We start from the raw sequence: 24,097 nt of genomic DNA, 5'->3' as shown, positions 1-24,097 counted from the left end.
CTTTTAGATTCTGTACAGAATTTGAGGTTGAGTTAGCCCCTCTTTTTAACCATAATAGATCCCACAAACAAGAAAGGTGCCTAGTAATTGGAAGAAAGCACAATCTACAACTGTCTACAAAAAGGGTAACATAAAGGATCCACAATCCTACCACCTGTTATTATTGATATCTGTGTGTTGTATAATCTTATAACAATTTTTGAGCTCAAATTTAATAAGATATTTCAAACAGAATGACCTCCTCTATGCCTACCAGTATGAGTTCCTGAAAGATATGAATGAAATTAATCTGACAGATGTAATATTTCAGAACTTCCAAAAATGATCTGACTCAGTACCACACCACCGCTTAGAAGGAAGCTAGCTTTAATATCCTGTCATCAGCATGGCCATCAAAGACAGAGCACAAGCACAGATTATGAAAGGATGGGGAAGGAATTTGTCTGTGCCCCTTTCAAAGGAACCATCCCAGCATTTGCCTAGAGCAATTTCAGGAACTCACAGAAAACCTAAATCTGTATGGCCAGAGGAGGATTTTAACTGTTGTTGTCCTGAATGCAAGTCCATTGTGCTAACCACTGTGCCACTTTACTTGGTCTTACCACTTAGTTAAATGTGATTATATGGTGTGTCAAATGAAATATGTCTAAGGATTTTTGATTTGCTGGTAGAGGCACTTCAGTGGTTTGCAGAGTATGGAAGTAGATGTAGATGTAGAAAACAAGACAGACAAATGGGAATTGTTTCAGTACTTCTCAGAATAACCTACTGCATATCCAATCTTTATTGTAAACTATGAAACCTTATGACAATCCAGATGATCCTCTTTTTATCTAATGGTTCCTTGTAATCTGTTGTTTTTGTAAAACGTGCCTTTTCATCCACCAACACTGTGTGTTATAATTTTGTTACCTACAAATAATGTATAAGATATTCCTGAGATTTTCCCGGTGTGATTGATCGTCCACACACCTTGACAAATACATGAAGGTGAAGCCCCAAAAACACACGTGTGCAGCATTACAAGGTGTGGGAACAAAAGCTCCCAATTTGAAGGCTTAATAAAGCAAATATACTTATTGATCATTTTAATCACATTTTTGTGTTTCTAGATCACTGGAAATGTATTTAAAAATGAAATGCAGCAAATAATACCTCATTTTTACGGTGCACTGCTGTACTTGAATTTAGAAGTTCAGGACGATTCCTTCAAACACAGTGATGGATATGTGGATGAATATTCTCCATCAGGTGTGCAGTGGTTCGTTGACATTCAGTGTAAACAATGGATTTTACACATTCCCATAAAAAAATCACAAGAGCCTAAGTCAGGTGAGCATGCTGCCTGCAAAAGATGTCTTGTCAAGGAAAGCAGGTGCTTGAGAACTTTCATATCAAACTGCATGATGCAGTTCGCGCTGTGTATACCATGGCCCCAAACTGCTGAAACCACACATCCCCAACACACATTTGCTCGGGGTTGGACAAAAAAGTTCTCTGAGAGTAAAAAAAAGAGTAGGTATTGATGATCTGTACTCTAGACAGTGCACACTAAACAGGCATATGTTCTGACTGTAGGGGCCCATCATTAAGTTTGCCAGTATTTAAAGTGTGTGTACAAAAGAAAGTGTGCCTTATCACTAAAGAACATAAACACACTGGAGGCAAATCTTCATATGCATTTTGGTAAGCAAGAAACTCGCATTCACTTATCTCTTGCACCACAGCCAACTTGTATGCCAGGGAGCTTGGAAATAGAGGTCACTGCTGAGGCAGATGGTAAACAAACTTTTCGACCCACTGCTTTGAATAAGATCATTGATCGCCACCTGTGGCCTATCACACCTCCCTCTTCATTCAGACTGGTAAGTTTGTTTGTGACGCACTGTATGATCAAGGAACATGTGATATATCAAAGGAACATATGATCTAGCAGTTGACTTGTTTTGTTATCTGTTCCCACATATTTACATGGGATAATATAACAACAAAAAAAAAAATCAGTTTTTAACAATATAATGTAATTGGATAGATAAAAATCTACTCACCAAGTGACAGCAGAACACCACATAAAATGAAGTTGTAATTAGGCAAACTTTTGGAGGTAGTGGCTCTGTCTTCCGGCAAAGGGTTGAAGGGAAAGGACTGAAGAGGTCTAGGAAAATGGGTAGATTTCAGAAAAGTCAGCTAGAACTGCAGGTGAGGGGAGACTTACTGGATGGGTTGAGAATGAAAGACTAATTATTGGGAACTGCACCAGGCGAGATTTGAGTCCGCAATTTCGACCCATCCAGTAAGTCTCCCCTGACCTGCGGTTTTGGGTGACTTTTCCGAAACCCACCCCTTTTCCTAGACCTCTCCAATCCTTTTCCTTCAGCCCTCTTCCTTCCCCTTCAACCCTTATGCCTGAAGAAGGAGCCACTGGCACCGAAAGGTAGCCTAACTATAAACTTCTTTTAAGTATGTGTTCTGCTGCCACTTTGTGAGTAGATTTTGATCTTTCCAATTACATCATATATTTACATGACCACTACTAGCTTTTAGTCTGAATGAACTGTAACAAACACACAGTCTGTGCTACATGCTACTGCCACCCAGTGTTCTTTTGCTTTGTATGCATTGAAGCATAACAGTGGGTACATGAGTACTTGTTTCACCCATCTCTCATTACTCTAGAACCATCATGGAAAAAGGTGGAGTGGTAATTTATGTAAAAAACAACATATCTTACCATGCATTAGATTTAAAGAGCCATTGTATAGAGCAACAAATTGAAGTATGTGGTGTTGAGATTACTGTAAATGACTTCACAGCTGTAGTGTTAGTTAGCACTGTATAGATCTCCCTCAGGGAATTTGAATGTATTTCTTAAGCGCTTAGATTCTTTATTATCCATACTGTACTCAAAGTCCAAGGACTTGATAATTACTGGTGACTTTAATGTTGATTTCCTAAATGAGAGCAATAGTAAAGCTGATTTAGTACATTTAATGGAGTCTTATAATCTGATGGCAATAGTAGATTTCCCAACTAGGGTTACTGTTAACAGTAAAAGTCTGGTAGATAATATATTTATAGATAAGTCTAAATGCAATGAGATCACTGTGCATCCAATCCTTGGCCTTTCTGATCATGGTGGTCAATTGCTTAGGCTCAATTACATCAGTGTGTGCAACAGTTCCGAGCATTCTTGGAAATCTTTTAGGATAATAAATGAACAGGGCCTTAAAAAATTCAATGATAGCCTAAAAGAGATAGATTGGAGCCCAGTTTATAGGGAAACAGATGTAAACAAAAAGTACAATTCATTTTTAAATGAATTCATGTCTGTATTTGAGTCCATCTTTCCCAAAAAAGTAGTTAGAAATAGTCATATAGCCAATGCCAAGAAGTCTTGGATCACTACAGGGATAATAACATCTTGTAGAACAAAGAGGATGTTATACAGTTCTCTCAGGACTTGTAATGATCCAAAGAAACGACAACACTACAAACTTTACTGTAGCATTCTCAAGAAGGTTATAAATAAATCTAAAAGTATGTGCATAAAATCAGAAATTGAAAGCTCAGAAAATAAAATTAAAACTATATGGAATGTAATAAAGAGGGAAACTGGCAGGACAACAGGAAACATGTCTCAGGTAGAGATTAAAACAGGGGACAGTATCATAAAGAAACTTGAGTTGGTTGCAGAAATATTTAATAACCACTTTTTGAGAGCAGCAGAGAAGACAGGCTGTAATGGTTCTATGGAAGAATCATTGTCCCTCCTACAGAGAGCTATTAGCAACAGAATCCCACAGTTATCCTTACCTCCAGTTACTGTAAGCGAAGTCATAAGAGTAATTAGATCATTAAAAAATAAAAATTCTGCTGGTGTGGATAATATTTCTAGTAAAATACTGAAACACTGTTATAAATTTGTTAGTCCCATCTTATGCAACATATACAATGCATCCCTATAAGATGGGATTGTCCCTGACAGACTTAAGTTGGCTGTAGTTATTCCTCTCTTTAAAAAAGGTGATAGAAGCATTGTTACAAACTATCGCCCAATATCCCTATTAACTACCTTCTCGAAAATTCTAGAAAAACTCATGCACAGGAGGATTGTAGACCATCTCACCTTCCACAGTATCTTAAGCAAAAATCAGTTTGGTTTTCGTGCCGGTCTTTGTACTGAACAGGCAATATTCTCTTTCAGCAACCAAGTTTTGGAAGCCATTAACAAAAAAATGTCTCCAGTGGGTATTTTTTGTGATCTTACGAAAGCCTTTGACTGTGTAAACCACCAAATTCTTTGAAAAAGGGCAGAATACTATGGTTTAGGTGGTACTGTTGGCTTGTGGCTACAATCATATCTACAGGATCGGAAGCAGACTGTAATGCTAAATGGCTCTTCTGGAGAACCTGCTTCGTCTGAATGGGGCACGATAACATGTGGTGTGCCTCAAGGCTCCGTTTTCGGCCCACTGCTTTTCCTCATCTTTATTAATGATCTTCCTCTTTGTTATGAGACAAACAGCAAATTTACCCTGTTTGCCGATGATACCACAATTCTAATTGACGATTTGATTGATCATGATCTTGAACAAACTACAAATACTGTTTTTAATGACATCTTAAATTGGTTCTCTTCAAATGGTCTCTCACTCAATGCAGATAAAACTCATTATATGAGGTTCCATACATCACAAAGTAATCCTGATCAAATTAACATAAAATGTAGAGATCAACCAATACAGAAAGTTGAAGATACAAAATTCCTGGGTGCTTACATAGACAGTAAATGTAATTGGTCAGTTCACATTCTTCATCTATGTAAAAAAAACTTAGCTCGGCAACATTTGCATTACGGGTAATTTCTTCAGTGGCTGAAGTTGACACTATTAAGGTTGCCTACTTTGGCTACTTCCACTCATTGATGTCATATGCTATCATATTCTGGGGAAACCAGCCACTTGCAAAAAAAAAGTTTTCACCATCCAAAAAAAAGCAATCAGAATAATGTGTGGGGTCCATCAAAGACACTCTTGCAGGCACTTGTTTCGGAAGATAGGTATCCTAACAACTGCCTCACAGTATATTTTTTCCTTGCTGACCTTTGTGTGCAAAAATTATTCCATCTACCAAGACAACAGTAAATTCCATGGTTATAACACCAGAAACAAAGACAATCTTCATTTCGAAATGAAACGTCTCACTCTGGTACAAAAAGGAGTTTACTACTCCAGCATTAAGCTGTTCAATGCTCTACCACTACATATCAAATGTGTTCATATTATACTGTGGATGAATATCTGAAAGAAAATTTATACCATCACTGAACTTATTGTGTCTAGAAGTAGTTCAATTGATTTTATTGTGCATTTGGACATTAGCACACTTTTTGTAACAACAGATTGGCTGTACATGTATTTACTCTTGTAGGCCTAATATCTGATTTAACTTTGTGCTCTTATCTTTAACCTTTATTTGAAACTTCTTTTTCTGTTAAATGGTTGTTATGTTATCTAGCTGACATTGTATCTGTTACTATATTTATAGTATGTCTTACTTAAAATATGTGCAATTTGCCATTGAATTGCCCTTGTATTTATTGTAAGTTTAAATTGCAACCTGTACAATTTGACACGTCCCATATCCTTGTGATTGACTCACTAACTGGATCTACGGAACAAGAAAAAAAAAAAAAAAAAAAATTAAATAAAAAAAAAAAAAATCTCACAGGAATTGCCCCTACTAGCACAAGTGATTCCCATCTATTGAAAATAGTAGGTGACTCTCAAACAGGTCATTGGTTTTTCTTTTATGGTTTGCCTTCCTTTTCTGCTTGTCTGTTTTCTTCAATGGACTTCTTCGTCTTCTCAGTGTACAATCTATGTTGTCATTCTCTCTTAATGTATCAGTATTTGTCTCCTTTTTAAATGTTTTCTGTGATTGTTTTATTTTAAATATTTATAATAATTATTGTAGTTTTTATATTTGCTCATTTTTAAGCACCCATTTCTTTTTCCTATCTTACTGCTATCTGTACTTTGATTCCATTTCTATTCTTTTAAAATTATATGGATATTAGTTGTTAGTCTTCTGTTACTTCTGAATCATTTTATTTTTCTTGATTGTGTGTTTCCAATTGTTTTTATTGTGTTGCAGTATCTTTACTTCAATTCTTGTTTCCTGTTTTTCCCAAAACAAAAGCTTTCAGAAAGCTAGAAGTTCATAAGATCTTTTTTAAATTGTTGACATTGTAGGATAAGACAGATACCTTTTTAGTGCTGAATAACTGTACTGGGGCAGTACTTGCTGTAAAGGAGACACATTAAATTGCAGACAGGTACAATTAAAAGACACTTACATAAGGCTTTTGGCCATAACCTTCTTCAGTAAAAGAAAAACACATACCATTCATATACACAAACAGCAAGCACACCTCATGCACCCCCCCAGGGGGTCCACAACTCTTTTGTGGACACGTGCGTAGCGAGCACGGGACCCCGAGCTAATGTGGCCCTCCTTCCTTTCCGGGCTGCATACCTTCCCTTCCCTTTCCGCATCCCTCCCCGTCCCCCATCTTCGCCCCCCCCCCCCCCTCACCTCTGTCTCTTTCCTTCCCTTTCTCCCCCTCTGGGAGTATGGTTTGTGCCTACGTCCGGAGACGGACGCTCGAAACTGTTCCAAATTCCTTGCTTTTACACTTGCAAGTCCTCGTCCTTCTTCTGTCCTTCTCTTTTCCTTCCCTCTTCTCCTTGCCCTTTTCTCCGCTGCGGCGTTTGAGACCCCCTTTTCTTTCCTTTCCCTTTCTCTTTTTTCCTCCCTGTGCGTGTCTGAAGGCCGACCCACGCACTTCCATGCGTAGCCGGTGACGGGGTAACGCGTAATTCCCCGCCCCGGGTAGACAGGTAGGACACGTACGTACCCCCTGGTAACGGCCAGGCCCAGGGAGGGGTGATTACCCGAGCTGATACCTTCCGAAAGTGCCGATTGGTCCCTCCGTCCGTTTGTCGGGAGGTGTGACCTGAGGTGTGAACAATCACCTAAGGCGGGTGTGCCCTCGGTGAGGGCCCCCACAAGGGAGGAGCGCGCCATCGGAGACGCCGGTAATCATGGGGGATTCTTCCGCAATGGTTTCCTCACCTTCCACTATGTCTGCTCACAAACGTAAGTTCACTGAGTCTCAGCCACAGACGGTTCTTCCATCGTTGCCACAGTTCCTTGTTGTTTCTCGGTCTGACGAAGGTCACGACTTTTCCACGGTCAACCCTTTCATTATTCAGAAAGGTGTCGACGCAATTGCGGGTCCTGTAAAGTCTTGTTCCAGATTACGGAATGGTACCCTGTTGTTAGAAACACACAGTGCCCTCCAGGCTCAAAAGTTGCTGCGTACTTCTCTGCTCCACACCTTCCCTGTCCGGGTGGAACCGCATCGTACCTTAAATTCCTCGCTTGGAGTCGTTTATACACGCTCCCTCGATGGATTGTCTGACGAAGAAATTCAGCACTACCTGTCTGACCAGGGCGTCACCGCTGTTCATCGGGTTATGAAAAGGGTTGACTCGAACATCATTCCAACCCGCACTGTCTTCTTGACATTTGACAAAGTTCAACTCCCATCAAAAATCAAAGCAGGCTATGAGATAATTTCCGTTCGCCCTTATGTCCCAAACCCTACGCATTGCTATCGATGTCAGCGGTTCAATCACACCAGCCAGTCCTGTTCCAATCCGGCCAAATGTGTTACGTGTGGCAAGGATGCCCATGAGGGTGCTTGTCCACCTCCATCCCCTCACTGCATCAACTGTATGGGTGACCACGCTGCTTCCTCTCGAGATTGCCCCGTTTTTAAGGATGAAAAGCTCATCCAGGAAATAAGAGTGAAGGAAAAGGTGTCGACCTTTGCTGCTCGAAAGTTACTCGCCAGTCGACAGCCCACCGTGCCTCAGAAAGGAAAATACAGCACTGTCCTTGCTTCTCCTCGGCCAACAAAGGAGGCGGCCACGCAGACTTGCGACCTCACATTTAGTACCACGGTCGTCAGATCGGCCAGCGCAAAGATCGCCCGTTCAACGTCACCACTTTCGCCTGCCCACTCTATGGCTCACCCTTCGTCGGGTTCTGCTAAATCTCGAGCGCAAAAGTCAGACGCCAAGTCTTCGAAAAAAGAGCATTCTCGTGAAGAGTTTTTACGTACTGCAACTTCACGACCATCGGTTCCTCCTTCATCTAAACATCATACCTCCAAGAAGGCTACGAAGAAACACAGTTCCTCTCCTTCTCCGCCAAGGCGTGTCCCAACTACAGCACCACCTGGCGGAAATCGCCCTCAGCCATCTTCTGTGTCGCCGAGGCGCACTGCTGGTGGCCGGTCAACTGGCCGATCGTTGGTGGCAGGAGCTGCTCCTGACCAACCTATGGATCAGGATCTTCTGCCTTCGACTGAATGCCATTCCATGCTGTCGGTCGCAAGCTCTGAGCAGTCGTTGAATTGACAGCACCCTTGGTCACGTTCCTCCATTTTCTGTTCACCCTATGTCCATTATCCACTGGAATGTCCACGGCATTCGAGCCAATCAGGATGAATTGTCGATCCTCTTACGATCCTACTCGCCGGTCATCTTCTGTCTTCAGGAAACAAAGCTGCGTCCCCATGACCGCTTTGTTCTCCCTCATTTCCTGTCCGTCCGATATGACCTCCCCTCTGTTGAAGGCACTCCAGCCCATGGAGGACTCATGATTCTGCTCCAAGATACTCTCCATTATCACCAAATCCCCTTAAACAGTTCCTTCCAAGCTGTCGCCATCCGTCTTTCCCTTTCTGGATACACGTTCTCTCTTTGTACGGTATACATTCCATCGTCCACACCAATAGCACGAGCTGATCTCCTTCATCTTCTTGGTCAGCTTCCACCCCCCTATTTGCTGGTTGGGGACTTCAATGCCCACCATCCGCTTTGGGGATCTCCACATCCTTGTCCACGTGGCTCACTATTGCTAGACGTCTTCCACCAAGCGGATCTAGTCTGCCTCAACACTGGGGTCCCCACATTTTTGTCTGCCTCCACGGCAAATTTATCTCATTTGGACCTTGCGGTCGGTACTGTTCCGCTAGCTTGGCGCTTCCAATGGTTCGCCCTTGATGATACACACTCGAGTGACCACTTTCCCTGTGTTCTTCGACTGCAGCCTCAACTGCCATATATGCGCTCGCGATGCTGGAAGTTTGCCCAAGCCGATTGGACACTTTTTTCGTCTCTAGCGACATTCGATGACCGTCGCTTTCCCAGCGTCGACGATGAGGTCACACATTTTACCGACGTTATTCTCACAGCTGCGGAACGTTCAATACCACGCACCTCCGAATTGCCCCGGCGCCCCCCAGTTCCTTGGTGGAACGAGGCATGCCGCGACGCAATACGTGAGCGGCGACGTGCTCTTCGCATTTTCCGTCACCATCCAACTTTGGCCAACTGTATCCGATATAAGCAGCTCCGTGCGCGATGCCGTCGCATCATCCGCGATAGCAAGAAGGCAAGCTGGCAATTCTTTATTAGCTCATTTAACACCTTCACTCCCTCCTCGGAAGTTTGGAGTCGGCTTCGACGGTTCTCAGGCGCGCCTAGTTTCTCCCCGGTCTCTGGGCTCACTGTCGCGCATGATACCTTAGTGGACCCCGTCGCAATTTCTAACTCATTGGGTCAGCACTTTGCTGAGATTTCGAGCTCTTCAAATTACCCGCCAGCGTTTCTCCCGAAGAAACGTGCAGCGGAAGTGCGACATCTTGCTTTCTCCTCTCAAAATCGCGAAAGCTACAATACTGTTTTCTCCATGCGCGAACTCCAACATGCACTCTCTTCTTCTCGCTCCTCCGCCCCAGGACCGGATGGTATCCATGTCCAAATGTTGCTGCATTTATCAACCCATAGCCTGCGCTACCTCCTTCGCCTTTATAATCGAATTTGGACCGACAGTACCTTTCCCAGGCGATGGCGGGAAGCTATTGTCGTTCCCGTTCCGAAACCTGGAAAGGACAAACATCTCCCCTCTAGCTATCGCCCCATTTCTCTCACGAGTAGTGTCTGTAAGGTTTTGGAGCGTATGGTGAATTACCGTTTAGCTTGGTGGCTGGAATCCCGCAGTCTTTTAACACCAGCCCAATGCGGATTCCGACAACATCGTTCTGCCGTTGACCATCTTGTTGCTCTCTCCACTTATATCATGAACAATTTCCTCCGGAAACGCCAAACGGTAGCAATATTTTTTGATCTGGAGAGAGCATACGATACCTGTTGGAGGACAGGCATCCTCCGCACACTGTTCTCTTGGGGCTTTCGAGGCCGGCTGCCCCTTTTTCTTCGCGAATTTATGGCAGAGCGCACATTTAGGATGCGGGTGAACACTACTCTCTCCCGTACTTTCTCCCAAGAAAACGGGGTACCCCAGGGCTCCGTGCTGAGTGTTGTACTGTTTGCCATCGCCATTAATCCAATTATGGATTGTCTCCTTCCTGATGTCTCGGGCTCCCTCTTTGTGGACGATTTTGCGATCTACTACAGCTCTCAACGGATCAGCCTTCTTGAAAGACGTCTTCAAGGCTGTCTCGATCGCCTCCACTCGTGGAGCATCGAAACCGGCTTCCGTTTCTCACCCAGTAAGACCGTTTGTGTTAATTTTTGGCGACGTAAGGAGTTTCTTCCGCCCTCCTTACATCTAGGTCCTGTCAACCTTCCGTTTTCCGACGTCGCTAAATTCTTGGGTCTTATGTTTGACAGAAAACTGTGCTGGTCCTCCCACGTTTCCTATCTTTTGGCTCGCTGTCTGCGTTCCCTTAACACCCTCCGTGTCCTGAATGGCACCTCTTGGGGAGCGGACCGAGTGGTCCTTCTCTGCCTCTATCGCGCCTTAGTGCGCTCGAAATTGGATTATGGAAGCATAGTCTACTCCTCTGCTCGGCCGTCTATTCTTCGGCGACTCGACTCTATCCACCACCGTGGATTACGTTTAGTGTCTGGAGCTTTTTACACCAGCCCTGTGGAAAGCCTTTATGCTGAGACTGCTGAACCTCCGCTATCCAATCGGCGGGCAGCCCTTCTGAGTCGTTATGCTAGCCATCTGTCTTCCATGCCTGCTAATCCAGCCCATGACCTTTTTTTCGACGCCTCCCTTGATGTCGGGTATGCAGGCCGCTCCTCCTCCTTGCTACCCCCGGGAGTCCGCTTCCGTCAACTGCTCTATTCTCTTTCCTTCCGCTTTCCTAAAACCTTCTTGACAACTTGGGGTACAGCACCGCCTTGGCTCCGTCCCCGGATCGACTTGCTCAGAGACCTATGTCAATTTCCCAAGGATGGTACCCCTACACTTGTTTACCATCGGGCATTTGCTGCTCTATGTGCACAAATGACGGAAGCCACATTTATTTACACCGATGGCTCGAAAACATCGTTAGGTGTAGGGAGTGCCTATATTGTTGGTGACACCCCAAATCACTTTCGGCTTCCCGACCAGTGTTCGGTTTATACTGCGGAGCTTTACGCTATTCTCCAGGCTGTCCACTACATCCGCCGCCATCAGCGGATACAGTACGTAATCTGCTCAGATTCTCTCAGCTCTCTCCTAAGTCTCCAAGCTCTTTACCCTGTGCACCCTCTGGTCCACCAGATTCAGGACTGTCTGCGCTTGCTCCACCTGGGGGGCGTCTCAGTGGCGTTCCTCTGGCTCCCAGGACACGCTGGTATCTGTGGAAATGAGGCGGCCGATATAGCGGCCAAGGCTGCAGTCTCTCTTCCTCGGCCAGCTATTCAGTCTCTTCCGTTTACCGATCTACGGAGCGGTTTATGTCGCCAAGTTGCTCATTTATGGCATGCGCATTGGTCAACACTTCCCCATAATAAATTGCGGGAAGTGAAAGCCCTTCCTTGCGCATGGACCTCTTCCTCCCGAACGCGTCGTCGGGAGGAGGTAATTTTAGCTAGACTCCGGATAGGGCACTGTCTTTTTAGTCATAGACATCTTTTAAGCGGTGATCCTCCCCCACTCTGTCCCCACTGCTCTCAGCCGTGGACGGTCAGACACCTTTTAATTGAATGCCCCTATTTTAATCCGTTACGCTCCCGTGTACAGCTATCGCCTGATCTATCGTCGATTTTAGCAGATGACACGCGCTCAGCTGACCGCGTTCTACAGTTTATTAGTGACAGTGAAATGACGTCAGTCATTTGAAGCTTTTTTTTTTTTTTTGGGGGACAACCAACCCCTTTCTATAGTGGATTTTTAAGCATTCCTTCTGCCCTTAGTTTCTCAAATTTTATGACTTTGTTCCCATTGCTGCTGATTTTAAATTTCGTTTTTTTCCTGTTTTCTACGTCACGGGCTGGGCGCTAATGACCATAGAAGTTTTGCGCCCTAAAACCACAAACAAAACAAAAAACACCTCATGCACACATGACTGCCAACTCCAGCATTGCGGGCTAGAATGCAGTTTGAGATGCATTCCGGCCTGAGATGCTTTAGATGCACTTGCTTGTGTGTATGAATGGTGTGTGGTTCTCTTTTGCTGATGAAGGCTGCGACCAAAAGCTTTATGCAAGTATCTTTTAATTGTGCCTGTCTGTAGCTTAATATGCCTTCTTTACGGTAAGTAGCAATCTCTCTTTCCCTACATTGTTGCTATTCCTGTCTGGAGATTCTATTTTTTTTTTTTTTTTAATGTTGCCTTTATATCCCAACTTCATTTGTCCTTTTTATTTACTCTGCTTCTGTCACAAATGTTATTAAATTACAGCTCATATTTTTGCCTTGGCAGCTGACTTTAAATTTTAAGACTTGTGAAAATACCCGTTTTGAGACCATCTTTTAAATTTTCAGGGCTGGATAAATGAATACCCAGGTGTTTATGATCCTTCAACTTATCACATCTCAGAAACACAAACCGTATACGTTCGTTTGGAAGGTGATACACTGCGCATATCACACCCAAGGGCTCGTATCCCAAAGCGCGCCACGTGGAATGAGCGACGGCACAGACTCCGTTTCAGCCATCAACGTATTTACAGCATTGCTGGTTGTGAAGTCAAATTGCTTCCAGAAGGTCTTGCACGAAAGAGGTAACGGAAGATATTAACTAAAATTAAAGTTAATTTAATAAACCTTGACAGTGTATAAAGTCGTGCATGCACAATTTCCAAATTTAAAGTAAAGTAATATCTGTGAAAGTGGAGAAGAATAGAAGTGGGAACTCAGTAGTGTTTAGGTAGTGCAGCTGGTCATTATTTTCTACTTCTTATGGCACTTTATCTGCTCACCTGCCAGACATAAAATGGTGACTCGATGACTGACATTGGCTGCCAGTGTCATAAAATCTATTATCACACTGTATGCTTTTTGTGCATGTTTCATGATTGTAATTTCAAGATTGACCAGACTACCAACAGGCAGTGCCCTCAAGGGCAGAAATGCGAAACTTGGGTATCCAATGGATCACGATTGGCCACAGCCCATTACATGCTCTATTGTTTTCACTGAGAGCAAGTCAAGGAAATAATGAATTCCTTGCATTATAAAATTGATAGCTTTTGTCCAGCTTAATCAGACTTCATAGCTGGCAAAAGGTGAGACTAGTGTTGATGTTCTATGCAGCATTCTTTCATGGTACAAACGGTGTGATGTACATAAGCCATGCTACTTTTGCAAGGTATTTTGTGTACTCTAGTTTTTCCCAATAATAAACATGTTCCAACTCTCACTAAATATTTCAGAACTTCCTATCTCAGGGCTCAGCCAGGTCTCAATCCCCAGAATAATTTGTGCGCCACATGCTTCCTGGAGGGCAGTAAATTCAGGAACTTTATTCCGAACACTCTGAAAATTTACTGCTAATATCTTGATAACTGAAGTGTCTTTACACTGAGTGTGTCCTGATTTCCCTGCCTGCACGTCGACTGGTGAGTGTTCATCAGGACACCACGCACTACTGCCTAGCTGTATCTGTGTCCACATGCGGGCAGATACTTAGTGATAGAAGCAGTAGAGAAGATGGTGGCATGGCTGTGGAGATGGGGGCAGTCTGATGATGACTACTTTGTCCGGTGCAGCAGCAACCAGAACTGGAGGAGTGGAGGATTGTCACAGGTGGATGAAGGTAGTCATAGTGTCGTGACACCAACCCATTGTAGGTGTGCACAATGCAGAGACAGCTGCCTGGGCAGCAGTTGATGACCACTGGTATCTGCTTAGAGCTCCAGCCAAATCTGTAGGCCGAGATGGTGGAGCCCGGGTCGAATTGCTGCAAGGTGAGTGTTGGGGGTGGCTGGGCATTGGCCAGAGAAGATGAAGCAGCGTACGGGGCCTGCAGCTGTGAAGCAGGTCCGGCTGACTATGGTTGCCACTCGAGTGAAGCTATATAAACTCAAGAACCTTTCAAGGGCTTCCTCGGGAAAAGGTTGAGTGATGTATATTTTCATCTGGGTTTTGAATGGGGATGAAAGAGAGGCCATAACATGGTGGATGCCCCTCTTTGTACAAAAATGCTGAGACACAAATTGTGGGCTACTGCCAGCCACAAGCATATATGGCAATCCTTCTGAGGAAAAAAACTTTAGAAGGCCAAGAGTGTAGCCACCATAGACATTGGCAGGCAATGAACCACCTAAGGAAATTTTGAGAAAGCATCAAGTATTGCAAGCCAAAAGGAGTTGGGGAACAGTCTTGCAAAATGAGCATGAATACACACCTATAGGCACTGGGACAGGTCTCAGTGGAAGAGAGGCATATGGTGCCGCTTGATGGGTGGCGCATTGTGGGTAGGCTGCCACAACACCCATGATCTCATTGTCCATACACGTCCAAAACACGTGATGGTGGGCCAGCAATGTTGTATGAGAAACATTCCAATGGTCCATGTGGAGGAGGAGCATGACATTGTCCTGCATTGCAGATGGGATCACATAGCCAACAGTGACACTTGAAGACTGAGAGGCAGTGGCAGTGAGCTTAATAATTACACAGAGGATCCAATGGCCTATAGCACCGTGACCAAGGCACTAAGGTTCCACAAATGTTCATCTGTTAAGGAACCAGATACCACAGTAGTTAATATTGCACCACAGCAAGGAACCATGAATTGCTCCAGAAATTGTTGGAAAATGGCAGGTGCAGTAGGCATGCCAAAAATCATTTGCTGCTATTGATATAACCTGAAGGTGGTACTCTTTATGAGGCCATCTATGGAATCACTATCCAGAGGCTGTTGTATATAAACTTCTGACAAGCCTATTTTGGAAACATATTGGTCCCCAGAAATCCGTGCTAAGAGGTCACCTAGACGGGGTAAGGAATAGGTTATCTGTCATAGACTGAGATTTTACAGACATTTGAAATCACTACAGGGCGGAAGGTTCCATTAAGTTTTTTGATGATTAGCAGGGAGTAGACCATTCATTAGAGGAGAAAGGCGAGGTGTGGCAGGGGGCGAAAGACATTCCGGAGGGCTGAACGGAAGGCCTCTCCAGTTTGTCTGACGAACCGGTTTCAGGCTCTGTCTCAGGCTGATACTGATCTTCAGCCGGACATGGCTGCTTGTACTGTTCCAGAGGTTGCCCCTCAGTCTGCAAGATCTGGGCGGTCGCAGAGGGTGGGCTTACTGGTAGTTGGGAGCTCCAACGTCAGGCGCGTAATGGGGCCTCTTAGGGATATGGCAGCAAGAGAGGGGAAGAAAACCAATGTGCACTCCGTGTGCATACCGGGGGGAGTCAATCCGGATGTGGAAAGGGTCCTTCCAGATGCCATGAAGGGTACAGGGTGCGCCCATCTGCAGGTGGTCGCTCATGTCGGCACCAATGATGTGTGTCGCTATGGATTGGAGGAAATCCTCTCTGGCTTCTGGTGGCTATCTGATTTGGTGAAGACTGCCAGTCTTGCTAGCAGGATGAAAGCAGAGCTCACCATCTGCAGCATTGTCGACAGGACTGACTGCGGACCTTTGGTACAGAGTCGAGTGGAGGGTCTGAATCAGAGGCTGAGACGGTTCTGCGACCGTGTGGGCTGCAGATTCCTCGACTTGCGCCATAGGGTGGTGGGGTTTTGGGTTCCGCTGAATAGGTCAGGAGTCCACTACACGCAACAAGTGGCTACACGGGTAGCAGGGGTTGTGTGGCGTGGACTGGGCGGTTTTTTAGGTTAGATGGCCTCGGGCAAGTACAGAAAGTGCAACAGCCTCAAAGGGTGCGGGACAAAGTCAGGACATGCGGGAGCCAAGCAGCAATCGGTATTGTAATTGTAAACTGTCAAAGCGGCATTGGTAAAGTACCGGAACTTCAAGCGCTGACAGAAAGCACCGAAGCTGAAATCGTTATAGGTACAGAAAGCTGGTTGAAGCCAGAGATAAATTCTGCCGAAATTTTTACAAAGGCACAGACAGTGTTTAGAAAGGATAGATTGCATGGAACCGGTGGTGGCGTGTTTGTCGCTGTTAGTAGTAGTTTATCCTGTAGTGAAGTAGAAGTGGATAGTTCCTGTGAATTGTTATGGGTGGAGGTTACACTCAACAACCGAGCTAGGTTAATAGTTGGCTCCTTTTACCGACCTCCTGACTCAGCAGCATTAGTGACAGAACAACTGAGAGAAAATTTGGAATACATTTCACATAAATTTTCTCAGCATGTTATAGTCTTAGGTGGAGATTTCAATTTACCAGATATAGACTGGGACACTCAGATGTTTAGGACGGGTGGTAGGGACAGAGCATCGAGTGACATTATACTGAGTGCACTATCCAAAAATTATCTCGAGCAATTAAACAGAGAGCCGACTCGTGGAGATAACATCTTGGACCTACTGATAACAAACAGACCTGAACTTTTCGACTCTGTAAGTGCAGAACAGGGAATCAGTGATCATAAGGCCGTTGCAGCATCCCTGAATATGGGAGTTAATAGGAATATAAAAAAAGGGAGGAAGGCTTATCTGTTTAGCAAGAGTAATAGAAGGCAGATTTCAGACTACCTAACAGATCAAAACGAAAATTTCTGTTCCAACACTGACAATGTTGAGTGTTTATGGAAAAAGTTCAAGGCAATCGTAAAATGCGTTTTAGACAGGTACGTGCCGAGTAAAACTGTGAGGGACGGGAAAAACCCACCATGGTTCAACAACAAAGTTAGGAAACTACTGCGAAAGCAGAGAGAGCTTCACTCCAAGTGTAAACGCAGCCAAAACCTCTCAGACAAACAGAAGCTAAACGATGTCAAAGTTAGCGTAAGGAGGGCTATGCGTGAAGCGTTCAGTGAATTTGAAAGTAAAATTCTATGTACCGACTTGACAGAAAATCCTAGGAAGTTCTGGTCTTACGTTAAATCAGTAAGTGGCTCGAAACAGCGTATCCAGACACTCCGGGATGATGATGGCATTGAAACAGAGGATGACACACGTAAAGCTGAAATACTAAACACCTTTTTCCAAAGCTAAAACACCTTTTTCCAAATCTGTTTCACAGAGGAAGACCGCACTGCAGTTCCTTCTCTAAATCCTCGCACAAACGAAAAAATGGCTAACATTGAAATAAGTGTCCAAGGAATAGAAAAGCAACTGGAATCACTCAACAGAGGAAAGTCCACTGGACCTGACGGGATACCAAATCGATTCTACACAGAGTACGCGAAAGAACTTGCCCCCTTCTAACAGCTGTGTACCGCAAGTCTCTAGAGGAACGGAAGGTTCCAAATGATTGGAAAAGAGCACAGGTAGTCCCAGTCTTCAAGAAGGGTCGTCAAGCAGATGCACAAAACTATAGACCTATATCTCTGACGTCGATCTGTTGTAGAATTTTAGAACATATTTTTTGCTTGCGTATCATGTCGTTTTTGGAAACCCAGAATCTATTCTGTAGGAATCAACATGGATTCCGGAAACAGCGATCATGTGAGACCCAACTCGCTTTATTTGTTCATGAGACCCAGAAAACATTAGGTAAAGGCTCCCAGGTAGATGCTATTTTCCTTGACTTCCGGAAGGCGTTCGATACAGTTCTGCACTGTCGCCTGATAAACAAAGTAAGAGCCTACGGAATATCAGACCAGCTGTGTGACTGGATTGAAGAGTTTTTAGCAGACAGAACACAGCATGTTGTTATCAATGGAGAGATGTCTACAGACGTTAAAGTAACCTCTGGCGTGCCACAGGAGAGTGTTATGGGACCATTGCTTTTCACAATATATATATAAATGACCTAGTAGATAGTGTCGGAAGTTCAATGCGGCTTTTCGCGGATGATGCTGTAGTATACAGAGAAGTTGCAGCATTAGAAAATTGTAGCGAAATGCAGGAAGATCTGCAGCAGATAGGCACTTGGTGCAGGGAGTGGCAACTGACCCTTAACATAGACAAATGTAATGTATTGCGAATACATAGAAAGAAGGATCCTTTATTGTATGATTATATGATAGCGGAACAAACACTGGTAGCAGTTACTTCTGTAAAATATCTGGGAGTATGCGTGCGGAACAATTTGAAGTGGAATGATCATATAAAATTAATTGTTGGTAAGGCGGGTACCAGGTTGAGATTCATTGGGAGAGTCCTTAGAAAATGTAGTCCATCAACAAAGGAGGTGGCTTCGACCTGTACTTGAGTATTGCTCATCAGTGTGGGATCCGTACCAGATCTGGTTGATGAAGGAGATAGAAAAGATCCAAAGAAGAGCGGCGCGTTTCGTCACAGGGTTATTTGGTAACCGTGATAGCGTTACGGAGATGTTTAGCAAACTCAAGTGGCAGACTCTACAAGAGAGGCGCTCTGCATCGCAGTGTAGCTTGCTCGCCAGGTTTCGAGAGGGTGTGTTTCTGGATGAGGTATCGAATATATTGCTTCCCCCTACTTATACCTCCCAAGGAGATCACGAATGTAAAATTAGAGAGATTCGAGCGCGCACGGAGGCTTTCAGACAGTTGTTCTTCCCGCGAACCATACGCGACTGGAACAGAAAAGGGAGGTAATGACAGTGGCACATAAAGCGCCCTCCGCCACACACCATTGGGTGGCTTGCGGAGTATAAATGTAGATGTAGATGTAGATAACACCCAAAGATATAAGTCAATCTAGCTCCGGTTTGACGTGTTCCTGTAAAGCTACTGGGACTGGGCAGGCCATCAGTTTCATTGTGATGTGAACCTCAAAATTGGTAGCACACACTAAACCTTCAAAAACAGGGAAGAATATTCTGAGAAGAGTGCATCCAGTTGTCGGTATGGAGTCTGATCTGACAACAGATGTATTTCGTCAGAAGGAGAGAACCAAAAAATTTGAAGGTATCTAACCCAAATTAGTTTTTAGTTTGGGCATCATCCACTACTAAAAAGGTCAATGGTTAAACAGGTGCATTGAACACAACAGATGTAGAAAACTGCTCCAATGTGGGTCTTTGTTGTTATTGTATTTCACCAACTGCTAAGAGACAGGCAACGCTCATGATCCAAGATCCACGTATGTTTGTGAATTTAAAAAAGTCACTACTGCACCCATGACCACTTGTGTTTTTAATGTCTTGTCCATAACATTTACTTCAATGTAGAGTTTGTTTGGAGCTACTATCACTGAGAAACACTGTTCACATCCATGTTCGTGCCTGATGAAAGAGGTTAAGAGTCGCACACAGACGAAAATGACTTTTATTTATTTATTTTTAATACAATGTTCCCATGTCACCCAATACTTTGGGCACATGGCCTGCTCATGTTGGACAAAACAATAAGGGCACAACAAAAGAGGAACAAGTGGCTGCTGTTTTGATGTTGATCCTGCTGCTGCTGCTTCGCACAACACTGCCCCCAGCAGCATGGAGGCTGCAGTTACATGGCAACAATGTTGTCTTTCCTCCATGAGCTAACTGATGGCGGCCAAGGAGGAGAGGAAGCAATGATGGCTACCACACACCATGCTTCTATCTGATTTCCTGCTGCCATAGATACTTCAAAAGACTGACCAATGCTCAGAACACCCGTGGCACAGGAATTATTACACTGTAAAGCATGTTCACAAACTTCCCTATCAGTGGCTACGCATGATGTAGCATCATGACCATCAAATCAGCAGATAGTCCTGGTGGGCCTCATTAATAAACTGGTGATGACGGCTAAGCCCACAAAGTGCCACTGCCCGAGCTCTGTACGGCTGTTATGACCGTTTTTGACAATGTGGAACTCAGGATGATCAACAATAACATGAGTATGTTTGCAGTAATAATTAGTGAGCAATTGACACAATTCATCAAAAGAGAGACTGGCATATTCCAGAAGAGGAGCTAGCTGACACAAAAGGTGCTAAACACAGGGAGAAATCCGTACCAAGAATAAAGCTTTACTCAAGTTGGGGTCAGTGACACCAAAAGCATGGAAATGTTGCTAAAGGCATTTTTCACATGTGCCACAATCTTTCCCAGAATCATTATATGAAGGAAATGGGGAGATTGTGTCAATGGCACTGGAATGTTGTGCATCAATGAGGCTGCCAAATTGTTTAGTGCCAAGGCGAGAGCTTACTGCTGGTCAATGAGAGCTCACTATTGTTCGAAGAGAGATTGAAGAACTTCTTCCACTGACATATTGGCTGTATATGAACCAAAGAAATGAAACATGCAAACTAGAATACTCATTGCCAAGTATGTTGTAACATTGTTCAGACTTAATATCATAAGTAACACCAACCAAATGTTGATTCTGCTTCCACTTGAAGAGATTCATAACAACACTGAATGAAGTATAAAATTGTAAAAGTCTCATAACTATAGAACACATGAATATACGATTTCGTAAGAGAGCCTACAATAAACAAGTAAAGAAAAGTGAGGCCAAGGGCCCTGTGAGTTGTCCTTGTATTGGGGTGTTGTACACTCGGCACAGTGCTTGCTGCTCCATCTATCTTGCGAGGTGACATTTCTAGTCCGGCCGTAGAGGCACTTGTATTGTACACTGTTTATGTATACGGGCAAACACTGTACGGTTATAACAAACACCACCTAGCACTTTTCTCGTACGGGATTCTGAAAGCCATGGATTAGTGCAGTCAGCTGGATGCTGGATTTCTGGACTTCCGAAAAGCATTTGACTCGGTACCATACAAATGTTTATTTTGGGTTGGGGGGGGGGGGACAGTGGTGTAGGGTATGAAACAAAATTTGTGACTAGATTGAGGATTTTTTAGCAGCATGTGACTTGGATGGTGAGTCATCTACAGAAGTAGAATTAACTTCTGACATGTCTCAGGGAAGAGTACCAGGACTCTTGCCATCCATAATGTATATTAATTACCTGGTAAACAATATTAATCACAACCTCAGATTTTTTGCAGATTAACAATTATCTACAACTGAAGTACTGTCCAAAAGAACCTAAGAAATATTCAGTCAGCTCTTGATAAAATTTCATATTGGCCAGAAATTGAGGACATGTTTTAAATGATCAGAAATGTAAAATTATGCATGTCACAAGATGCCTCTCAGTCTTCAAGTGTCACTGTTGGCTATGTGATCCTGTCTGCAATGCAGGACAATGTCATACTCCTCCTCCACCTGGACCATTGGGATGTTTCTCATACAACATTGCTGGCCCACCATCACATGTTTTGGATGTGTATGGACAATGAGATCATGTGTGCTGTGGCAGCCTACCCACAATGCGCCAGCCATCAAATGAGTACAATATCAGTGAGTCACAGTTGGAATCAGTCAACTCGTACAATTACCTGGGTGTAGCCGGCCGGTGTGGCCGTGCGGTTCTAGACGCGTCAGTCTGGAACCGCGTGACCGCTATGGTCGCAGGTTCGAATCCTGCCTCGGGCATGGATGTGTGTGATGTCCTTAGGTTAGTTAGGTTTAAGTAGTTCTAAGTTCTAGGGGACTGATGACCACAGATGTTAAGTCCCATAGTGCTCAGAGCCATTTGCACCATTTTTGAACCTGGGTGTAACATCTGGTAGGGATGTGAAATTAATGTTCACTTCAGACTTAGATAAGATAGGTAGCAGACTTTGGTTCATTGACGTGACACAGGGAAAATACAGTCAGTCTAGAATGCAGACTGCTTACAAATTTCTCATGCAACCCATCTCAGAATAATGCTCAAGTGTGTGAGACCTATACCAAGCAGTCCTGACAGGTGACATTGATACAGAGAAGATCAGCGTGAGAGGTCACAGGTTTATTTGAATCACTGGAGAGTCTCATGGAAATGTTGAAAAACCTGAATTGGCACACCCTTGTAGATAGACATCAATTGTCACGCGTAAACTTACATAGTTTCAAGAACTGGCCCCCGAGGTTTCACTCTTCTAGAGATTGTGAACACAAGGTTAGACTGATTACAGCATCCACAGACCCATTTAAGTAGTCATTCTTCCAGCGCTGTATGTGAGGTTCGAACAGGAAGAAACAGTAAAATGTCATATCATGTGAGGTATATTCTGCCATGCACTTCCCACATTTCTGTTTTTGCTTTGCAACTGCCGGTGTCATTTCTTGCATCATTCATGAGTGTTTGGACACTAATTTTTGACTGCCTTTACATATGAACAGAATTTCTTTGGGTTTTGTAAGAGATCTTTTAGTAAGATTCTGCTATTATAATCTCTGAAGTCTTCACACACAGTCCTTTTAACAACCAAACTTGTTACACGCTGAATTCATCTATCTATAGCTCTGTCCTTTTTAAAACTATTTTGCGGTATTCTTTCTTTAAAAGCTTTTTTCTAAAGTGACAATGTACTATCGAGGGTTCCTTGCATAATGAACTATTCTACTTAATGATGTCAATATAATAGAGGGAAACATTCCACGTGGGAAAAATTATATATAAAAACAAAGATGAGGTGACTTACCGAACGAAAGCGCTGGCAGGTCGATAGACACACAAACAAACACAAACATACACACAAAATTCTGCTTTCGCAACCAACGGTTGCCTCATCAGGAAAGAGGGAAGGAGAGGGAAAGATGAAAGGATGTGGGTTTTAAGGGAGAGGGTAAGGAGTCATTCCAATCCCGGGAGCGGAAAGACTTACCTTAGGGGGAAAAAAAGGACAGGTATACACTCGCACACACACACATATCCATCCACACACAGAATTTTGTGTGTATGTTTGTGTTTGTTTGTGTGTCTATCGACCTGCCAGCGCTTTCGTTCGGTAAGTCACCTCATCTTTGTTTTTATATAGAACTATTCTACTTTGTACTCATGTATCCTGTACTTGCTCAACTTTTCTTTAAATTTGAGCCACTGTTATTTGACTTAATACCATACCACTGTCCAGAGCTACATATTTAGAGATTTTCCTTGAGGTACGCCACTGCTGCCACCTTATCTAGTTTTTTGATTAGGTAAATCTTTTTGTTTGTTTTAGTTGCTCATTGTTCGTAGGTAGTCGTTGTTGATACAACTGGCTCATGGTCACTGATACCAGTTTCAGTATTAATATCCTCAAAGAGGTCAGGTCTATTTGTTGCTATTGGACCTAATATACCCATGTTCAGAAAAAATAGACATCTTGAATGACTAGAGACAAGACCTGCATATTTACAGGACATATACATTAGTATGTTCTGCAGAAATGATTATCCTTTCAGTCACCTAAGTTCAGCATGTGTCCTCTTGTCTACTAGCCACAGGATCAACCAAGGGCCCTGATAACTTGTTCTGTGCGTGATAGCATCAACGCGTATAAGGTGTGTGGTGTAGCCATCCGTGCTGCATTCATCTGATTATGGAGTTCATGGATGGTTGGTTGGCATTGGGTCACAGTGCTGCACCTGTTGTTTCACCGTATCCCGCACATTTTCGATTGACAGCAAGTCTGGTGATCTGACAGTCCAGAGCAAAAGGCTAACATCCTGTGACATCAAGAAGGCTCGTGTTCATTCAGCAATGTATGATCATGCATTGTCTTGCTGAAAAATGGCATCTGAGATTTTGTGCAGAAATGTTATGGCTATGTGTTGCAAGATGTCATTCATATAGGTCACATTGGTCACTGTGTCCTGGACATGCACTAACTGTGATTTGTGGTTGTACCCAATAGCACCCCACACCATAAGGCCTGGAGTTGGTGCTAAATGTCTTCT

The 24,097-nt window shown here is 43.7% G+C and overlaps 1 protein-coding gene across 2 annotated transcripts in view; it reads left to right on the top strand.

Annotated features, from left to right (window-relative positions):
- The window catches only part of LOC124802758 (testis-expressed protein 2), a 314,369-nt gene that overhangs the window by 128,918 nt on the left and 161,354 nt on the right, over nucleotides 1-24,097 (top strand). For both annotated transcript variants that reach the window (XM_047263750.1, XM_047263749.1), the window contains exon 5: nucleotides 12,862-13,100. In XM_047263750.1, coding sequence (XP_047119706.1) covers nucleotides 12,862-13,100 — 239 coding nt within the window. The remainder of the gene's footprint in view (nucleotides 1-12,861; nucleotides 13,101-24,097) is intronic.

Source organism: Schistocerca piceifrons, chromosome 6 (genome assembly GCF_021461385.2).
Source record: "Schistocerca piceifrons isolate TAMUIC-IGC-003096 chromosome 6, iqSchPice1.1, whole genome shotgun sequence".
NCBI classification, from domain to species: Eukaryota; Metazoa; Arthropoda; class Insecta; order Orthoptera; family Acrididae; genus Schistocerca; species Schistocerca piceifrons.
This window is presented reverse-complemented; position numbering and strand designations above follow the sequence as displayed.